The sequence below is a fragment of the Lutjanus erythropterus genome, chromosome 2, assembly GCF_056507025.1.
Source record: "Lutjanus erythropterus isolate fLutEry1 chromosome 2, fLutEry1.hap2, whole genome shotgun sequence".
NCBI lineage: Eukaryota > Metazoa > Chordata > Actinopteri > Lutjaniformes > Lutjanidae > Lutjanus > Lutjanus erythropterus.
In genome coordinates this window covers 16,118,646-16,140,696 of record NC_139318.1, presented here as the reverse complement: position 1 = coordinate 16,140,696, position 22,051 = coordinate 16,118,646, and the positions used below count along the sequence as shown (strand labels likewise).

Sequence of the window (22,051 nt, the reverse complement as noted above, 5' to 3'; positions counted from 1 at the left end):
TAATGTTAAATTTATTGAGCGCTATCAGTAGAGTGTGCAGTTTTTTTTGCCTGACGTCTGACTTCAAGGTATGTTTTGATTGACTGGATTTACAGTTCATGTATCATGGAAATTATCCTATGAAAGTATTAGATTAATGAAAAATAAAGGCCAGATTTAAGACAGAAAAGTTGAGCAGTGTCTTTAAAAAGAGCTTTTTTCAATGAGTCACTCTCGCCCTCCCTGCTGAAGAACAGTTGTCATTTAGTGAATTTTTAATTTGTTTTTGCTAGTTTTATTTTTTTTTAATCATGTTTAGTCTTTGTGAATAATAATAATAATAATAAGTGCAGGTAATGCATGAGACAAGCTTTGGTTGTTCAATTCACACCAGGTTCATGCATCCTTAAAAACAACATAATAATATCAATGACTGCATTGCCTCTCATCTTCAAATGAAACCCTCTTCTCTGTGCTCAGATGAAGGCCCTCCATGTACATGCCCGCTGTGTGCGTCTGACTGGAGCAGCTGTGTGCCTCACAGTGAAGGTCTGCAGCTGTCCCGGGACCTGGGGGCCACCTACCTGGAGCTGCCCTCTCTCAACCATGTCTTTGTGGGACGCTACTTTGGCAGCGTGGTAAGTGATCATCATCACAGACGAATTTAATGGTCGAAATAAGAATTTTAGGACAACACTGGAGTCAGGTGGACTCATTTGTCAGCTGCTGTGGTTGAATAAGCACAAAAATTAACATCTGTATAATCAGAATCTGCTGAGTGAGTGTTTTTGACTCAGCATCCCCTGGAAAAAAAATTGCATGTGCGTGTGTTTATAGTCACATCAAGCTGTGAGATAAATTCACACACGTTACACACTCCTCCTGTCTATTAAACTCAAGGAACACTTCAGATATGTACAGTAGAGGAGACAAAGACCGGTAGCTACATAGGTCTTCTCAGGAATTTGCTTCCAAAGCAAAAAAATTGATGATGTAACATCACTATTTCTGTACGTTGAGTTTAAACTAACGTGTGTATTTCTGTATTGTACAGCTGGAGTACTTCATGATTCAGTGTCTGAAACACAAAGCCAAAGAGAGGCCGGAGAAGAGGCGAGGAAATAAAGTGAATGAGCTTCGTCCCCCTCATTTAGAGCAACCAGGTCAGAGGAATACCATGGTATCTAAAAACTAATATTGCTTTTGGGGGTTTTTTGTGTATGTTTTGTCAGTTTCTCAGCTAATTTTAAATGTTTCTATTATTATTGTTTTTATTTTTTATGGAATTACTGTTGCTTTTAATTGCTCTTTTTATGGTGTAAAGGGAAGCGTCAGTGGGACTGACTGGATTGTTTCTTCTTACAGCTTACATAGCCATAAAAAGAGCTGAGCACAAAGGTTTTATCCAGATCAATATGCTCTGTTCCAAAGTGGAAATAAGAAGAGAGACAAAGAGCTAGGTAGACTACTTTCATTCAGTGAATCAATTTTAGACTGAGCTCTTTTTAGTACCAGACACAGCAACAACTGAGCGTTTAGTGGCCTGTTGTTAGACCGCTCAGTGATTGTAGGGATGTTGGATGGGAGAGGATTACTCATTAGCCTCAGCTTTAACCAATTTTTTCTAATCAGATTAGGTATTTAGGCACCTAAACACATTAATGCCCAATTGTCCAGCCAGTAAAATCCCTCATGCAGATCATTTTGTTATGTGTTTTTCATTTTTGTGCACTGTATTATAATTGAATATTTATTGTACATTTCAGTTTCAGTTCAGTTTCAGTTTCAGTTCTTTAGAGATAAAAGTATTCAAAATATTATCCAAATCTAATATCCAAGGACATGCCCCGGCCTACAAATCATTTTCTCCAGGGGTCATATTACAGAAGCTTCCTGACTTGCATAGCCTATCTTAACTGTATGGTAACCATGGTAATTAGGTTCAGGACTGGATTCAGGAAAAAAAGGCATTACAGATGAGCAGTTCCTGAGTCAGTGTTAATTCTTATCCTAAGTTAAGATAGGAAAAGTGTATTACACACGCATCATAACTTCACAAAATCTTAAATAAGCTTTCATGACTTCAGAAAAACTTAGCTGTCCTAATTTTCATTTTTCCCTCTGTAGTGGTAGCTAATTTCCTAACAAGCTAACAGTAGCTAACAGTAGTGTTAGCTAACTGTTAAATCTGAATGGCTGCTGTTTTATTGTTTTTACACAGTGGAGGAGTGTGTCTGCCATCTTAGTCCACTGTCTTTTATCTACTGAGTAACCAAAATTTAAATTTCCCAGAAAGAACATGTATAGATTTTTCTACAGATGTTACCAGCACCTCTAACCCAGCTGTCCTGAAGTTAAGTGTTGATTGTTCTTTTTGTTTTTTTGAATACTTCTTCATGTTTCAGTGATTAAAAAAACAAACAAGAAAACAATGGCTACAAAGTTTTTTAGCTTGGCAAGATGAGAAAAATTGTGTTGGTTGCTAGGTAACAGACATAAGAGTTGATAAGCGATGTTGGATTGAATATTTAGGATTTCCTAACCTGAGATAGGATAGGATCAAATAAGATCAGATAGGATTCCTTAAGTTAATTAGGATTTGCTTCTGTAACAAGTGATACAGCCCCAGATGTCAGGGAACATGGTTGTGTGGCACTGACCCCAGCAAAAATCACATCATCATCATTTTTTTTCAGTGAAAATCAAAACTCGTCAGTCCTACAAAAATTGTGACTCATCGTAGTTGCATTTTGTTCACCCTGATTTTCACTAATTTCCAGTACCAAGGTGATGTTTGCAAATAGTTTGCTCTGTCCAATCACAGTTTAAAATCCAAGGATTAGTCTTGCAATAACATACACTCAGAGATCTCGCCACCTTCCAGGAGATTTCTAAATATAAAGTTGTTAGTTGAACGGCAGTGTGTACACCCACTAACAAACTTATGCGTCCTATATATTTTTTAAGGACATGCCTTACTGTAAACCATGAACTCCCCCATTCTCCTCAGTAGTAAACACATGTCTGCATGTCACCACCCCAATATGAAGGGCTGCCCGAAAGACTTTGGATTGGTTCTGCAATGCAGGTTGTTTTTAAAAACTCTCTTAATTATTTCTACCCAGTTTTGGGAGTTCTGGGACATTGTCCTTGGTCTCTATTGAGCAAACCATTTGGAGACATTTAAGCCTATGCAAAGATGTTCACAAAACTAACAAATTCTCAAAAATCTTTTTTCTTTGAGAAGCTGGAACCAGAGAATGTTTAATCATCAAAAAGTTGCCAATTAATCATCGACTAATTGTTTAAGCTCTAATTTAGTTCTAATCTTCTTATTGGAAATTCAGAATTTCAGATTGAATTTTAATTAAGCTTTAAAACAAACCACACTGAGCTCATGTTTTTAGTTTGTAGCAGACAGTAGAGCAGAATAATCAAACTGCCTTTAAGCCAATCAGATTCTGCAAACACAAAAAGCTCATTATGAGAAGAGATAAATGACCGCACTGATCATAAACCACAAACATTCATACACAGTGAGCAGCAGAGGCACAGTCAGCTTGATTATTGTAGCAAAGAAACAAGCCAGGCTGGAGGGCTAGACGGTCGCTTTTCCTTTCCTTTTGTCTTATTGTTTTTCTTTTTTAGACTGGGGCACTCTTTCTCCTAATTGGCTAAAATAAAGTGTGATTAAATCTGCAAGCGACTGCCGTTCCTAACAGCCGGATGTTGCCACAAACTGAAAGCTTTCTGTGTCGTATTTGAACTCCACAAATAGATCCACCAGCATAATTGGTTTTAAAAATGGGACAGTTTCCCACTTCTGTCTCTTGTCTTACAACTAGTGCTACTATTACTCAAGCTTCAGTATTCTCCATGCATAGATAATTTTTACAAAATCAAACACCTGAAAATATTTAACACCAACTAACTCACTGTCAAACTAGAGTTAAATATTTATCTCACCACCGTGATGCTGACTGACTCTGTGTGTGTGTGTGTTTAAACCTGATGCAATGACTGACAGCTTTAAGTCCTGCCAAAGAAAGCGCTGCCGGATCTATTGGTGCATGTCCAACACTACTTAACTCTACTTATGGTGTAGTTTGCTTTAAATATGACGTTCGCTGATTCAGGAACAGCACAGTTTTCACAGCCAAATCTGGGCAGTCATAAAAAAGGAGATGAGGTCCACAGAGGTACAGTGTGTATTGAGCATGAATAGGAATATAATAGGACAATGATTTGTGAAGCCCCCCTACCTCCCCCTACTTCCTCCACGTTCCTTCTTAGTGCTTTGTCACTTTTTATTAATCTGAGTTCATGAATACATGCATCACAAAGCACCGTTTTTTCTCCTTTTCTCTTTCTCTGTTGAAATATTTCTTTACAGACTGTTGCTCCAGACAGTCTAGACAGTTCTGCTCTGTCCTTTCAATGCAGCATTTGTCTTGTATTTACTGCTCAGTTCACTGCAAATCATTTATCTGTGACTGTTGTTTGTCCAGGGTTTTGTGTGTCTGATTTAAACATTAACCTTTTAAAAAAAAGCTTTTGGATATGCTTTGCTGTAGTGTTTTCCTATCACCAAAATAAAGTAAAATACAATGACTAAATGTCAACTTTTGCTGGGTGCCTACAGGTCTTTACAGGGACTAAAAATGTCTTAAATTCACATTTACTAATAAAAGACCTTGAAAAGTCTTAAAGTTTTAAATTATGTTTGAGAAGGTCTTCAGGGTATAGTCCAGATTATTTGATGTGAAGTGTACGTGATACTTATTGAGAGTCAATGTATTATGTACAATAGATGGCGATGCAAAGAGGAGTACCAACACAGAATCAAAGCAATGTACTGCTGTGGACAGGGTCTGCAATAAAACATATTTTAGCCACTTTAAAAAGGTCCACCTAAAATCTATATCTGTTCAAGTGCACATTGTATTTAGAATATTTTCTCCACTTTACTTTGTCATCCGGCAACCTTTTCTGATGGGAAATCATGACTATATAAGCCAAACAACACTGTCTCCAATCCAACCAAACTCCATTGACGAAATCATTAATTTTACCTCACAAAACACAGGAGTCTCTGGTCTGCCACTGCTTTGAACTGTTAGTTTGTTTGTGTTATTGTGTGACTTTGGTGAATCAGAACTAGTCTTTTAAAACACAGAAGTCACACAGTAACGCAAACTAACACACTGAGGCAGCTCCCGTGCTCTGCGAGGACTGATTTTGCCTATGGAGTTTAGTAGGTTTGGAGGGAGCACTATGTGGTTCATATAATGGTGGTTTCCCATCAGAAAAGGCTGTCTGACAGAAAAGTAAAGTGGTGTAAACATTCTAAATATAGTCTACACTGAAACTGATGTTGACTTTTTAGTGGAACTTTTTATGTAGCTAAAATACTTGTAGTTGCTGACCCTGTCCACAGCAGTTTATTGTTTAGCTTCTGAGCTGGAACTCTGCTTTTCCAATTTTGGGGCTGTCAACTGACATTTACTGTATGTAATACACTGACTATGGATAAGTAAGATGTAAACCTGGTCTAACTGAACGTGAATGCCTCTGTTTTACTGTTGGACAAATGTTCTTTGACTCAAACAGTTATTGGAATTTGCCTTACTGATCATTTTTAACTGAAAATATTTACTCTGAAGAGTACCCCTATATTTTCACATTCAATGTTTAGTTTTATTGCAAAATTGCACTTAAATTTAATTAGACCGTGGCGTTAAAGAGTCTTACTTTTATCTTGCTGATGAATGTAGGCACCCTGTTTTAGTGTCAGTCCCTCAAGATTTAAAAAAAAAAGCAGAAATACTCTGTTGAACAGACAGACATGACGCTTTTGCCAGCCCTTCAGTAGACTAGAAACCAGCAGGGTTGGTTTGCATGTTTTCAGGTCTGTCATTAGTGCAAAGACAAACATATCTGGAAGCGTTCTTTCTAACTTGAGCAGCAGGGCAGGGCACAACATGACCTTGCTCTCTCTCAGCTCGCTCTTTTCCTTGACTAAAAGCTCTCACTACACTATTGCTGTCAGTATCACTCTTTCCACATGCCCGTAACACACCCAATTTCTCTCTGAGTTGTCAAAACTCATTGTCAGAATGGGGAGAAATCTCTAGTAGAAGTTGACAAGGTAGATTGAGGAAATAATAGTGCACCAAAAGGATTTTTTCCCTTGAAAATATGAGGAAGCTGAATTTCAGAAGTGATTGTTCATTAACACAGCTCATCTTCCCTCTTCCTTGTCACCTCCTGTGAACCCTCTTCCCCTCTCTGTTCAGCACGTCTGCCCCCTATCCGAGTAGAGGAGTCCAGCTTCTCCCAGGACATGCAGTGGTTGTTGGAGCGTGGTGTGCAGTTTGCCGATGTGGCTTTCTATGCCGGGGATTCTGGGAAAGAACTGGGATGGGCACACGCTGCTGTGCTGTGTGCTGTCAGCCCATACTTCAGACAACTGCTCCTCGGGCCCAAGACCAGGTAGGAGAGATATTAGCTTGTTTACAGGATGGAGTTTAATAATCCACTCCACCACCTGAGCCTGGTAGCCAGCAGGAGCTCAGTGTCTCTCTGCAAACTCATCTTTAGTGTAACCGTGAAGGATTTTTTGCTCAGTTTCCTCTCTGGTTGGACAGGGAACGTCCCCAGTCGCGGTGTGTTTGCAGAGAGCGGGATGGAGGCCCCCATTCGCTGCTCTCCACCTGGGATGGGGGGATTATTGATGACATGCCACGATCAGAGGGACACTTGACAGGACGGCTTTCTCGTCTGGTGGTGAAGGACCCCCTCCTGTGTATGTGCTTGTGGGAGACTCTCATGTTTATCTACAGAGGTAAAAAAAACACCAGTTAAACACAGCACACTCATACACAATCTGCTACTTATTGTCTTTTCTGGAAAATTTTGTGATTTCCATTTAACCTTTTGACTGACTGTTGCTTGCAAGATGCGAGCACTTTGAAGAACTTTAAATGACTGCTGGTACCATTCATGAACAGGAACATTTAATTGGATTATTATCTTAATTAACTGTTTAATTCTTAGTCAGAAAATAGTGAAAAATGCTACACAATTCCTCAAATCACAATTTCCAAATCCCAAGATGGCTGATTGGCAGCCAGCGTTTTCTTGTGGTAGCTGTACAGTTATATTAATTTTCCTATTTAATGTCTGTAATGTCTTTTTCTTTTTTCCTCTATAACATTGTTGCAAATTAGAAATGATTAGCTACAAATTAACAAGACAGCAGGAAATTGTAAACAATTCTATCAATGCACTGTGTTAGGCAACAGCCATAGTCACATGGGCATTCATGTGGATGCATTGCTAAGACTGGGCGCAGTTAAGGCTAGGCTTAAGTTGGGCTGGTGCAACTGATGTTAAGTCTATTCTAGACAAATTCTTAACAGGTCTTAATAAAAACCAGGCTTAGTGAAGACCAGTTGGTGCAACCGTTCCTGATGTTTAGTAGGTGTAATGTTAACCATTTTAGATAGCATGTTAATAAGGTAATATTTGCTAATTAGCACTAAACACAAAGCACATCTCAGGCTGATGTCTTAAATTTAGCAGGTATTTGGTTGGAAGTGGTTTCTAGTGAATGTTAATAAATTGTTTCTGTGTTAAAAATTTCACCAGCGTAAATCACAACACAAAAGAGTATCCTTTCTCCACTAATTAAAACCCTGTGGTTTTACCAGGATCAAGTTGCCCAAACTGACTTACTGGCGTCAGGATCAGTTTCACATAAAGTGCCAAACACAAAGCGGAGACCAGAATACAAAACTGTCTCCAAAACCACAGCCAGAGAAATCTGGACTCAGCAAGGATGGCTCAGTCAGTAAACTCCCATCATAATACAGGATTTTTGGGAAGTGATTTGTGCCATGCTTTTGATGCTTCCTGTTTGTTGTTGCCATATTAGAATCATTCTGCCCATTACAACTGGAGCTTAAACACGTCAAACAGAGCTGGACTGACATTCACAACATGGAAACTCCATACCCAAAAAGCAGTTACTTTTTCTCCAATAATTTCGATGTGATGATTAATGTCCCCTGGCAGCAGGAGGCAGTTTGCCTCCTATTGGGTCCCATCCAATGTTCCAGTATAATGAGGAACAAAAATCAGTCAAATTGAAAGTGCTAGATAGAAAGCAACTATAGTATAATAATCCAGGCACTGATCATTCATTGTGTAATGATGTGATCTCAAACCTGCTTTCTTATTCCATATGTGTACTTTGATGCCTCAGGCCACTCATGTCTCTTTCATCTCCACCCAGCTCTGTTTTATTCAGGGTTCATACATGTGCTAGAAAACACTGGAATTTTAATGTAGTGTTTTCAAGGTTTGAAAAGGACTTGAATTTTGGATAAAGTGCTTGAAACTGCAATGACATTACTTTCATAATAACTCGTTACCTGATCAAACAGTTTGCTTTTCAGAAGAAGAAATAAAATAAGTTGGATATCGGCTGAGCAAGATTGTGTAGAATATAGGGCTTCAACTAGCGCTTATTTTCATTATTGATTAATCTGTCGATCATTTCTCAATTAATCAATTATTTCTTTGGCCAATAAAATGTAAAAATGTTGTTCTATGTTTTCCAAAGCCAAAATGTCCCGTCCACAACCCAAAGAGTTTTGGTTTACTACCATAAAGGACTGAAGAAATTAGTCCTAGAAATTTTGGGACTCAGGACAAAAAATCCTGACAATTACTTTAACAATACTGATGTTTGTCAACTAATTAATAACAAGGCAGGAGAACAGAGAGAGAGGTGTTTTTTTAGTCTTTATGATCAGCTCTCAGTATTTTTGTAGCCTATAACTGAATCTCTGTGGTTTAGTTTGTACCCACTGGTATCTGCCTGCTTTACTGTTTCATGTTTGCTTTCGGTTAGATAGGAGTTGTGTCAAGTTACTTCTCATGAAATATAAATTAAAAAAAAATAACAATTATTAAAAATGATAAAATTATAAAAATAATAAAAGCTTTTCGATAAACAAAATTATGGGTAAATTTTATCCACACTTCAGATGCTCGACTAAAGACGAATGCTTCATCAGTAAATGTACACCTTCAAGCGCATGCAAACACTTCTTAGAGCCTTTATTTCCTCTGCCAAAAAGAATTGAAAATTAGGGGGTTATTTATAGAACAGTAACATCTGATTGAAGTGAAATAATCTTTTTGAATGTATGTACAGTATACAAATGTGTAATTTACCACAGCTTTAAGGTGCTTGAAGAGCTTGAAAAAGCAAAAAAAGTGCTTGAATTTGACTTTGGAAAAGGTGTAGAAACTAAACATTACAGACACAGACTGATACACGCTGCAATGTCTTCACAGAAATTGAACTTCCATCATTGTGATGGCTAATGGGATTAGTTGATAGAATCTGTCTGTGCAGCCTGTTACAGTGGCCTCATATTTACATCAACGAATGATTAACTCTGTAATGAAACTGTCATGTAAAATTAACAGTATCTTAGATTAACTTCACCCAACAAGAATACAGGCAGAAAACATGCAACCAAAACATCTGCAGATGCAAAATATTCTCCAGTCGTGTATGAAGCCTAGTTAAACAGCTGTTTGTGTGTGTGATATTCTCTGCGACTTCAGCACTGTGATGAAAATCTTCTCAGTGCTTGGCTCAGAGTCTGCAGTGCTCTGCTCGCTGCATGTTATATCGCAGCTTCTGCGTTTCATCAAAGGCTGCATATCGTGCAGGAGTCCTGCACTAACGTCTGATTCATGGCTGCCTCTTAACATATATGTGAGCAACGCTGATGCTCTCATTCAGCACACATGTGCTCACACATATGCACTTGAGGCAGACACAAAAACGCAAGAGCTGAGCACGTGTGTGTGTGTGTGTGTGTGTGTGTGTGTGTGTGTGTGTGTGTGTGTGTGTGTGTGTGTGTGTGTGTGTGTGTGTGTGTGTGTGTGTGTGTGGTGAGCAGAGAAGGGAAGAAGATTATAGGGTTAGACTGAGTCTCAGTGAGTGACTGTATGAATAAGAATAAGAAAGACGGAGGGTGCAGTGTGTATTTTCACACACATACCCAAGTCCTTGTGAGAAGAAATATGGGAAAGTAAGGAGTGGAAAATTGGGAGTAGGGTGAGGGTGAAAGTGTGGGCGTAGTGTTTAAGGTGCTGCTTGCATTTCTGTGAGATAACGTGATGGTGAGAGCTGGGCACTTGAGCGTACTGTTAAAATGTGTGTGCGTGCAGTGTGGAGAGACTAGCGGAAAGAGGAATGTGTGTGCATGTGCTGAGCAGAATATGAATGTCACGTTTCCATAAAACACTGCAGGGAGACAGTGTGAAGCCTTGTGTGAAAAATATTAACCTTCACCAGGGTGAGTCTGATTGTAAGTATAAAGCAGCTGACCTCACATAGAGTTAGGGTGACCAGATGTCCTGAAAAATTCAGAATGGTCCTGAATTACCAGCAACTGGCCCGAATCCTGTCCTGTTTGTCACAAAAATTAACTGTTACAGTAATAGATTATATGAACAACATATGAATTTGTGAAAATATTCTGATCAGGTCAGTTATGTAGTCTATTATTCCTGCCTTTAGTTATTAAAAGTGCCCTGTTTGTCAAAATATGTCAAAATATTATTGATTTGTTCACTTGTCTATTGCACTGATTAGGCTATGATAAATAACAGATTATTAATGTAGTTTGACCATTTTTAAACCAGATGACAGAGTGTAGCCGCCACTGCAAGAGAAATTACCTAAAAATACCTAAAGAAAATGTGTTTTTAGGCTTCTACAGTTTAATGACAATCTTGTCTGGACAAGACATTTAAAATGACTGTAACGCTCCTGTCACCTGTGCATTAGGCTCATGCATCTTGTAAACACAGCCTGAACACTCTGTTTCATATCATCCTCAGAATCTGTAGCTGATCTTCATAGTATTAATAGCAAATTATTAGATTGACCGTCTGATGTTACTATAAATTATTCTATACATTTTAATCCCTCTGACACGACATGTCGACCCCCAACTCCCCTGTCCTGAATTTCATCCATTCTGATGTGTTCACCCTACATATGGTGTGTGTATTTCAGCATTTCAGTCCCTCCAGGATTTTACTGGCTTTTTGGGGGATTGTTGCAGCCTGAAATGCCAGCTTTTCCAAAAAAAATGCATGTTGTAATGTTTTGAAATATTTTTTGCAATGACTTAGCAAATGAAAACTGTACAATTCATTAAAAATGAAAGGCAGCTTATTCTAATGACAATAAAATTATGCTCTGTTTTGAGTGTTCAAGTAACCTTTCCAAAAAGGCTCAGGATTACAAAAAATCTTACAAAATATGCTTCATCTAATAAAGAAGTGCACCTGGGAGGTATTCCACAAAGAAGCAAAATCTTTATGGAGCTCAAACTGAGTCAAAACAGCAAAAATAGATTATAAAATGTGAAAGTGCACAGAGCATTGATAAATATCAATAACAATGACAAATCTTGTATTATTTTCAGCAGCCATGACAAAATAGAAAAATGAAAATACAACAAAATAGTAAATAATAAAAGACTGAGTTGGTTTATGGGGACACATGTATGACGTTTGCTATGATTGGTGGAACTCACAGAAAGCTAAAATGTTTGAGTTAATTGTTGCTACTGCAACATCACAGCTCTCTAGGCAGACTGATTAGTGTATTTTCATGGACAGGAAGACGAATGTGCACCTCATTTGTCCACAGAAACAGCAGCACAGTGAGCCAGTGTTTGATGTTCATGTGCAGTAAATCCACAACAAGCTGTACTCCACCGTCCCAGAGACGGGACATCTTCTTGCCTGCAATTCTGTTCCACTCATTTGTCAGTTGTGGCTCATTTTGTAGGCTTAGCAGAACAAATTTACATGACAATATTGTGTCTCTGTAAATGCACATCTTCACACTCATGGTTTTATTCCGCGCTCTGGGTTTTTGTCACTCGAGTGTGTGTGGACAGTCACAGAGGCTGTGACTTTGCTTGTGTGATGTTAACACTGTGAGACTCTGTCTCCTTGTGTACTCTGCTGCTGAATTATTCAATTTGTCACTTGGTTGCTATTGTGTATGAATGTGTCTGTGCATGTTTAGTACATGTACTACATGTGTATGACACACTGTGTGTGTTTGGGGTCATCCTGGTCTTATTTGGGGCCAAATTTCAGACGACAGCCCAGTTTTGGGATGACTTGTCTCACTGGGTAAAAGTAGTTAAAATTTTAGTTTCCTTGCAACTTAATTTACTTCATATACTGGTTTGTGTCCATATTAGGATGGTAGTAGTCATGGAGGAGGTTAAAGGGACAGTTCACTCCACAATCAAAATGATTTATTTTCCACTTACCTGTACTTCTGTTTATCCATCTAGATGGTTTTGGTGTGAGTTTGGAGATATAATGAGATGTAATGAAAGTAGATGGGCTTGTGGTTTTCAAAGCACAAAATATACTTTTGAAAAACGTAACAGCAATGTCTCTGTAAATGTCTACATCCCACACCAGCACAAACATGAGTAGATGCACATTTCCCTCTGTAAGATGATACGATTGGTAAGCGTAGTTCGCTAGAAAGAAAATAGGTTCACACTTAATTTGAAGGGATGTGAAAAAGACTTAATTACTTATTACTTTATTACTTCATTACTTACTTAGACTTAATAAAAATGACTGTAAATACTGTTTGATCAATTATGTCAATTTAATGCAAAGTTGACAACTGACTTTTGTAACAGAGTCATTAAGTTTTTTTTTGGTGTGAAGGAGCAACTCCTTCACTGACTGTGGGCAACACACACACACACACACACACACACACACACACACACACACACACACACACACACTACATAGTACACTTCACTTCACTTTCACTAAGTAATTACAAAACCTTATCCCTCTTTCCTTCTCCGTGTGTGCACACTTGGTAGTTCCACCCTCACCATGTGGAAGTGCGTTGCATATTCATCCCGCTGTCTCCCGCTGTCTGGGTTTGGTTGGCAAAACAGGGGCGTAATCTTTTGCTCTGTTAAATAGTCTGTTCTCACACATTTTAATGCTCACGTGACCCACATAATCACATTTCCAGTTTGTAAAGTTAACTTTTGTTACAATTAGTTTGTGTTAGTTTACATGAAACATTTGTGAAAATACAGATAATTTTTGCTTTATACATAATTGAAGTTTAAGAAGCTGTAAATGGTGTATCTGATAAGTAAATGTGCTGATTGTGTTTGTTAGGTGAATACTAAGCCTAGTGGGAGGAGCATCTGGTTTAAAGGGGGCTGCTTGGCCCTGGATGAGTCAGTCTCGTCTTGGTTACAGAGAGATTAACATCTATTCAACCTCCAGACTGTGAGCTGGAGTCTTTTTTTTTCCTTTGGAAAAGGTACTTGAGTTATCGAAGAACTCTTTTTGTGACATTTTGTAATCTTGTAAACATAGTATTTTACTTGTTTTTCATCCTTTTTGTCATGTTTTTTGTAAATATCACTGTTTGCACCTTGGGAGGTCAGTAGAGTTAATCACACCATCATAATATTTTTCCAACTATGCCTATGTTTTTCCAGCTTTGATGATTTTGAAATAGAACCCCACCACATCTGGACATTAAGTAAAGTGGTACCATTTGTATATGTCATAAAGATAACATTAAAAGGTTATAAGTGTCATAAGTTACTGACCGATTGCAGTACCAAGGTGATAAGTTAATGTCAAATTGACATAACAAATACATTATTGGCTTGATTAATGTGAAATTGTCATAACAAAAACATCTCAAACAATATCAGCCTTGGATTAAAGGTAACATTATTGACCAAATTGTGCTTACATAAACATAAACATTCATAAATACTCCCTTGTGGTCATGACAGGTGTCATCACATATAAAGTGTTACTGCAAATAGTTCAAACATGAAACTGCTCACAAGATGGACTGTGGATTATCTTGAGTAACAGGGTCACGATTTCTGGAAAGAGACACAGGTGCTGAGTTTTTCAAATGTATTTTTGGCGCTTTCAGCACCACAAGCTGAGTGCCAACATATGCTGCCAGGCCAAAAAAAAAAAGTCACACACTAATATTTCGTTGGACCGCCTAAAGCTTTGATTATGGCACACATTCACCATGGCATCGTTTCGATAAGCTTATGCAATGTCACAACATTTATTTCGGTCCAGAGTTGCATTAATTTTTCGCCAAGATCTTGTATTTATGATGGGAGAGTTGGACTGCTGTGTGAAGTTTTCTCCAGCACATCCCAAAGATTCTCAGTGGGGTTAAGGTCTGGACTCTGTGGTGGTCATGTGTGAAAATGATGTCTCCTGCTCCCTGAACCACTCTTTCACTGTTTGAGCCCGATAAATCCTGGCATTGTCATCTTGGAATCTGCCCGTGCCATCAGGGGAGAAAAAAATCCATTGATGGAAAAACATGGTCATTGAGTATGTATAAAATGAGCTGACCTCATTTTTTGCCGAACCTCGACCTGACCAACTGAAACAACCCCAGATCATAACACTGCCCCCACAGGCTTGTACGGTAGGTACTAGGCATGATGGGAGCATCACTTCATCCACCTCTCTTCTTACCCTGATGCCTCCATCATTCTGGAACAGAGTAAATCTGAACTCATCAGAGCACATGACTTTTTTCCATTGATCCAGAGCCCAATCTTTATGCTCCCCAGCAAACTGAAGCCTTTTGTTTTCCGATTAGCCTCACTGATAAGTGGTTTCCTTAAGGCTACAGCTGTTAAGTCCCAATCCTTTGAGTTCTCGTGTTGGGTGTGTGGAAACGCTTTTATTTTCACCAAACATTTAAATGATCTCCAGTCACTATCATTCAAGATTTTTTTCTGACCAATGTCTTCCTAGAAGATGATGGTTCACCACTAACCCTCCAGGTTTCAATAATGTGTTGGACAGTTCTCAACCCACTTTTAGTAGTTTTGTCAGTTTTAGTTTTTTTGTTTTTTTTTTTGCTTGATGCAGGCCAATAATGTGAGCCTTCTCAAACAGTAACATGTTTTCCATGACCACAGGATGTGTCTTCTGACATGGTTGTTTAAGAAATGAGAAACTGCTAACTGCATCAGTTAGGGTTAAATAATTTGTTGCCAGCTGAAACATATAAATCAAAAAAAATATAAATCACTGCAGTAATTGTGCAACGGAAGGCTCTTATCTATTTGCTTAGTCCAGGTGGTGATTTTTTTTTTTTTTGCCAGGCAGTGCATTTACTAATTCCACAATATTTTAGAGAAGGATGACATCTCTATGGCTGATACCTCCAAAACTCAGCAAGTCACACCAAAACAATCTGGATGGATAAAGAGCACTGCAGGTCAGAGGAAAGATATGTATTTTTGGTTTGGGGTGAACTGTTCCTTTAAGAAAAAAAAATCTGGGAAATCAGTATTAATCTGTACAACTTGTTCTCAAAAGTATCTCGGCATCTGTGTTTGTCTGCGTGTGTGTTTGTGTAGGTGGGTGTGGAGAAACACTTAAACTTATTTGTGAGATTATGTCAAAATGATTTCAGCATTTTGCAGCTTTTACGTTTTGCATATATATTCCATTTTATGCCGTTCCTCTCCATCCCACATATGAAAACATCCTGCAGTGTATCTGCTTCTGTTTTTTGGTGTCTGGCTGCATCATACAGTATGTCAGCAGCACAGTTCTCGAGCTAATCTCTCACCCTGCCTCTGAGGTGTCTGCGCCATGCAGTGTCATTATCCGACACCGTGTGTTGAGGTAATCCTTCTATCAGCCCAAATACCGTCATTATGAACTAATGATGAGATAAATCCTGCCCAGTCCAGCTCCCTTCTTCCCTTGACAGTCTGTTTATGTCCCGGTGAGACAGAGTGCACCACCTCAATCAAGCTGCAGGACTGTGCAGGCATTATGAAGGAGTAGACCACTGAGGTGAATAAATGCAGAGTAGATGTTTGTCTGTATATTTCACAACATTTCGGATGGTAACTTGCTTCTATTTCTCTGTCTGTTCATTGTATATTAATATTTGAAGGATGGCAATGTTGGCCTGTTGGTTGATTGATCACCCTCTTTTGTAGAGTGAAATATCTTGACAACTATTGCACGAACTGTCTTAAAATTTGGTACAATCATTCACGTCCCTCTGTGGATGAACTGTATTTGATTATCCCTTTCATCTGAGGTCGAAATTTCCATTTGTCCAGCACTTTGGTTTCTGACCAAATACCTGCAAAACTGATGACATTCCCATCTGCCTCATCTTTGTGTGTAGTGCTAATTAGCAAATGTTAGGACACTAACATATTAAACTAAGATGGTGGACATGGTAAACACCTGCATTACACCTGCTACACATCGGTATGTTGGAATTGTCAGTGTGAGCACCTTCGCATGCTGAAATTAGCACTTAAGTAGAAAAGTCTGCACATTGTTAGGCTCCAAATAAATTATTTTATTCTCTATAAAGACATTCTCGTTTAAGGCAGCGTTTCAATCTACAAGATCGTCCCCAAACAAAGTAATCAGCTGAAGTCACTATCGCCTGCTGGTGCCTGCTGACGAGCAGATGATGATGACCGAAGGTGATTACTGCCTCTACAAGAATCTTTTCTTCTTTTTTCTCCCTTTGACATTTGCCTTACGAAGATCTTGTAGATCGAACTGGAAAATCTGTCCCTCTTCCTGTGGACGTCCAATCAGGTAGTCAACTAAAGCAATAAACTTCTCAGTACTGCTATATTGGCCAAGAAAACTGAGTTTTCTTGCTCACAGAGCCGTGCTGCAGTACCTACTTGTAGCAGGATGCATTGTGGGCAGGCTGTTACTCCCATGCTCATGTTACTGTGTATCAGTACCCTAGCCAATAAATATAGTACTCTGTTGGGCAAAACACAGCGTTAGCTGACAAAAATACTCCTCTAGCCTACCCTCTGGCTACCCAGAGGCAGAGTCTATAAATCCATGCTGAAAGACTCTGTAGTTCTTCCTCACATCCAGTGACATCACTGGATGTAAAACGAACAACAGATTTTGCAGCCAAAGAACTCTCGATTTCGCTTCTCGATCAATATCACACACACACACTGAGGAATGTATTGATTCTATTGACTACATTTACCATCAACACTGACAGGACATTCACATTAAAAGTTGTGAATTTTTCACTTTAAAGGATAGTTAAATCATTTATTTTGAGTCTAACAATACGTAGACTTTTCTCCTTTGTACGCTGCAGTGATATTTTTTGTCTTTCAACTGAATTTTTTTACTTGGATTCAGCACTCATAGCTCCTCCTCTGCATGGCTGGAGACTCTTTAGCCAGCAAAACTGTTTTATTCTTAATGTGATTGGATGAGAAACAACTAGAATGCACATTCTCCATTTACTAGTCAAACTTTTTAATTACACTATGACATATTATCTGTAATTTAATAAAATAAAATACATTATGATATTTTTGATTTGAATATAATAGCATTCTTAGCCAGCAACCAACTGGAAAGAGACTGAACCATAAATTGTATGAAGTGTTTCACAAAGGCATTTGGGTTCACTGTTTCTGACATTCGTGGAATCAACACTGGGTGTCACTCCCATAACCATTGTGGATTATATAAGCAGACAAATTTTAGAACACTCCAACTTTGTCAAAAACAGGACCTGAGTGTTCGTTGTAAGGTACGTGGGTGGTCAGAGCACAGTGCCAGCAAGAACAGAGTTTCTGTAAAAACTGTACTATTGTGGGTTCACAGAGTCTGTGTGTTTGTGGATGTTTTGTAGGAGCGTGGGAGTGGGACCACCTCCAGGAGGCCCTGGGGGAGAAGCTGAAGAACTCACTAGCGGTGGCTCAGCTTATGGACCGCATACGATCCCTCATCGGCAGAGACAGGGTGAAGTCTTTAATGTTTAAAATCACCTTTCCTCTCTTTCTCTAAAACACACAAATGTCATAAAAATCACAAACTGGCATCAATGTGATTGTCACACCAGAATTTTAAACTTCGATTCAATAGTACCACGGCACAAAAATATCTTTTTCTCCTAGGCACATAAAATATGATAATTGTTTTGACTTTAAATCAACAGTCTGCACACAAGTTGGGATATAAAGAGTCCAACAAGCCAAATTTCAAATACTGACTGAACTGAGGTCTTGAATGAAGACTTACATCTGTTTTTGGGGGATTTCTGATAATAAAATTAATGGATATTGTGTTGTTCTCAACATGTACTGAAAAATCTAAGTATTGTTACTTTTAAAATATCCTAAAGGAGAAATCTGTAATGTATTTATCGTAATAAATCATAAAATGACCATGATGTGTAATCAGAGATTAGGAAAACATGATAAATTGAAATACTTGCTTCCCTGGCAACAGCACTAGAGCTGTGGTGTCCTCCGCTGAACTTTCTATTCTGGCCCATAACTGACCCATTTCATATTGGAGTTCAAATTAATCCTGAATGTTTGCAGAAAGAGTTGATGTCTGTTTATGAGTCATAAGAAATCATTAATAATCTTTTAGATGAAGTAGATGTTTATAACAGTTAAATTGAGCAACATATTAATGAAGTTTGACAGGCACTAAGACAGACGGTCACTGAACTAAAACTCCAGAGTGTGTATTTTCAGAGCAAAGGGCCTTTGTTTTCAAGATAATAGGCTTAGCTTTACATCAGTAGACAAATGACAGTTATAAACAGCTGATCAACTTATGGTGTAGAACTCTTCATCGCTTCTTATTGTCAAATTATTATGCTGTGCTCATCTTGCGCTTCTGCAGTGTTCATGCAGCCTCACTCAGCTTCTGGGGAGGAGGGGACGGTGGAAACAACTCACTTCACCATAGATCATATATTACATAGGATTTCAACCTAGTTAATATACAATCTATGGCTCCAACGCACTCTTTGGACTGCAGTACTAACTTTTGGACACAGTCGTTACATACTGCTCCTTTAATAGTATGTATGCTTATGCTGTAACAGCCCTCCCCAACAAAAGAGGTTAAATATCAACATAATGTGTCAAGCCTACACTTTGAAGGTATAAACACATGCTTTTGTAGTTGCAGTTTAACAGTGTCTTAATTAGGTAGACCTTGTTTAGAAACAGCGCAGTAATAATGTGGCTATAATTAGCATATTTACATAATTACCGCCGGTATCACCTCTCAGATACTGTGGCAATTAGCACAAAGTAAACAAGAGACGCTCTCGGAGGAGCTTAAAGCACAACACAAGATCTGTAAGGAGGTCGCACTGGACATCAACCATGAAATCCAACATTATGTTAAAAACTGCAGCATCACATCTATAATGCATCACGTCTCTTTAGAAAACACGGGGTGGCTGTGTGTAACAGGCAGCAGACTTAAACAGTTAGAGAGAGAGAGATCAGGAGATATGACATGTGTGTGTCTGACAAGCCTTTGGCACCGTGCATGGTCTACCAACCCATCTGGATAGAAATAGGTCTTCTACCTGAGGCAGTGTGGAGACAAGCTGACACACGGAGAGAGACGGACAACCGGACCACTTTAATACGATGAGACACCCTAATGTCGTGTCATGGTTTGATTTTGTCCTCTGAAACACCTCCCGGGGTCACCGCACTCTGTGAGACTAGCTGGAATTTGGATTCCACAAGCTTTCAATTGATTTAGAAAATCAAAGAGGCTTGATTCTGTCACTGCCTCTTCTGAAGGCTCTGTGTTTGCTGAACGCTCCCTCTGCGGCAGAGCGGTTCAAGAATATGGAGTTCTTTGTGCTTCAGTTGACTGAGAAAGGTCACGTAATGGTAATCGGATGCTTTGACGGGACTCATTTGCAGACTTAACAAAACCACTTGTGCGTAGACGCACTGACAGCCGTTCTCATACCACTGATTTCACCTGCTGTGCAGTGCAGTATACTGTGTATACACAGATATTGCATTATGTGGCCCTTTAATGCTAGAAATAAGGAGGAATGTGTAAATAAATAGACAGTTTGGATGACCGTCTGGTTCTCAGTGTGTTTTCACTGTGTTAGCCAGTTCCGTCATGTCGTTCTTGGCATTGCAGTTCAAGCATGTTTGGGTAGCGCTAAGCAAGACTGGCACAGAGTTCATTTGTATTCCACAGGGGAGGTGAGAAAGATGCACAGAATGGCAATTGTGCTGGTAACTAGTACCTGACACCCAGCAGAGGAATGTTTTCTTTTGAGATTAACAGTTTTATTGGTTGCTTTTTTCACCATTACACAAAAACAAACATTTAAAGGAGACATATGTTATATGTTTACTGCACTAAATCATGAAATGACCATGATATATCATCAGAGATTAAGGAAACATACTAAGTATGAAATACCAGCTTCTCAGACAACACTACAACTTCCATTCTGGGCTGGAATAACTGTTTATTTGCCCATTTTATGTTTATTATGGTTAAAATTAATGCCAGAAGTTCACCGAAAATCTGTTCATGAGTTATAAGGAATCAGTAATAATCTTTTAAAAGGAGTAGATGTTTATGAAAGTTAAATTGATCAATATGGTAATGGAGTTTGGCAGGCAGTAAGGCAGGCAGTGGACTTGTTTTGAAGATAATGGGCTTAACTTTACAATTACAGACTATTGACAGTTATAAACGTCTGATATTGTCTAAATATAATGTTGCATACATCGTGCACGGATGTTCAGTGTTCCTGCAGCCTGCAGGCAACCTGAGTCTGGGGAGGAGGCAGCGGGTTGAAACGCTTCAACCATAGATTGTATATTAAATATGGATTCAACCTATTTAATATGCAGTTTATGCCCTCAACTCTCCATTTGGACTGCAGAACTCATTCTGAGACACTAGGGTCGTACCTCTTGCTCCTCCATAATAAAGACATTCATAAGATGTCAACATGCCAACAATTAAGAGAAAATAAATAATTAAAAATTAAGTAATTGAAGCATCATGGGAATCGCAATATAGCCAAGTGGGACATCCAAATCACACGAGCTGCATCACAACACACAACCACAACAGAGCCCCCCCAGACCACAACTCACATCCTCCTGGTGTGAGACAACATTCCTATCTCACACAAAGTCCTGCAAAAATAACTTTTACGTTTCTTTTAACTTAACGGTTTGCATGTGTGTGTTTGTGTGCATAGGGCCCCAGGGACACCCCGAGTGCACGGGCAGCTCAGCTCGGCCCCCAGACTCTTGTCAACCTCTTCAATTCTCCTCTTTACTCTGATGTCATCTTTATGGTGCAAGGTGGGTCCACACCGCACACACACATTTACAAATGCATGCAGCGTCACGCAGCAGAGGAAGGTCACATTTTATTAGCCGTGATTGAATTATGATCTCAGTCCCGGGACCTGGTCATCCATTTGGAGACAAAATAAGATAAAACGGTCTGCGGGACCAGCTGCCTTCCGTTCCTGTCATGTTTCATCTCACCCAGAGCTGCTCCATGAGCTGCATTTAGCCAATTCTCTATTAAAGGATCAAACTGAGAAATACAGAAATAATGCCCCAAAGCCTCTCCTCAATCAATATTTATCTCATAAAAAATGTGCAGTGAGCTTTTCTTGTCCTTGCACCTCTGAACAACGTGTTCAGCTGGTGGAGGTCGCAGTGAAAATTTCTACTAGAGTATTTTGTGGGGGTTTTTGTGCTGATGGAGTGTGGTGAGAGCTGTCACTGAGTGTTAAAGGCACTTAATGACTGCGATTATGTCAGGACTTGGACTCAAGCTTTACATGTCATTTGTTTCTTGATCATTTAAATGACCCATTATGACAGATCATCACTCATAACAAGTCAAATTCAATTAGGTTTGGCCTCCATAATTCTGTGATGTGGCAAAGGAGACATGTTAATGATATTAAGAGTCTTCGTTTAAAATTAATCAAAATTTGTCTGTGTTTGTACAGATGCCCTGAGAAGTCAGTATGACAAAAAAAAACTGGTGATCCATTTTCTGTGTCTGATCTAAATTGTTTTCTCTTCCGTGTTAATGACTTTAACAGATATTTCAGATT

The 22,051-nt window shown here is 38.9% G+C and overlaps 1 protein-coding gene across 1 annotated transcript in view; it reads left to right on the top strand.

Annotated features, from left to right (window-relative positions):
* rhobtb3 (Rho related BTB domain containing 3) overlaps nt 1–22,051 on the top strand; it is a 39,854-nt gene that overhangs the window by 8,189 nt on the left and 9,614 nt on the right. The window contains exons 4-9 of the mRNA XM_084729703.1: nt 460–617; nt 1,034–1,142; nt 6,276–6,471; nt 6,627–6,823; nt 17,804–17,913; nt 21,173–21,278. Of these exons, the coding sequence (XP_084585829.1) occupies nt 460–617; nt 1,034–1,142; nt 6,276–6,471; nt 6,627–6,823; nt 17,804–17,913; nt 21,173–21,278 (876 nt within the window). The remainder of the gene's footprint in view (nt 1–459; nt 618–1,033; nt 1,143–6,275; nt 6,472–6,626; nt 6,824–17,803; nt 17,914–21,172; nt 21,279–22,051) is intronic.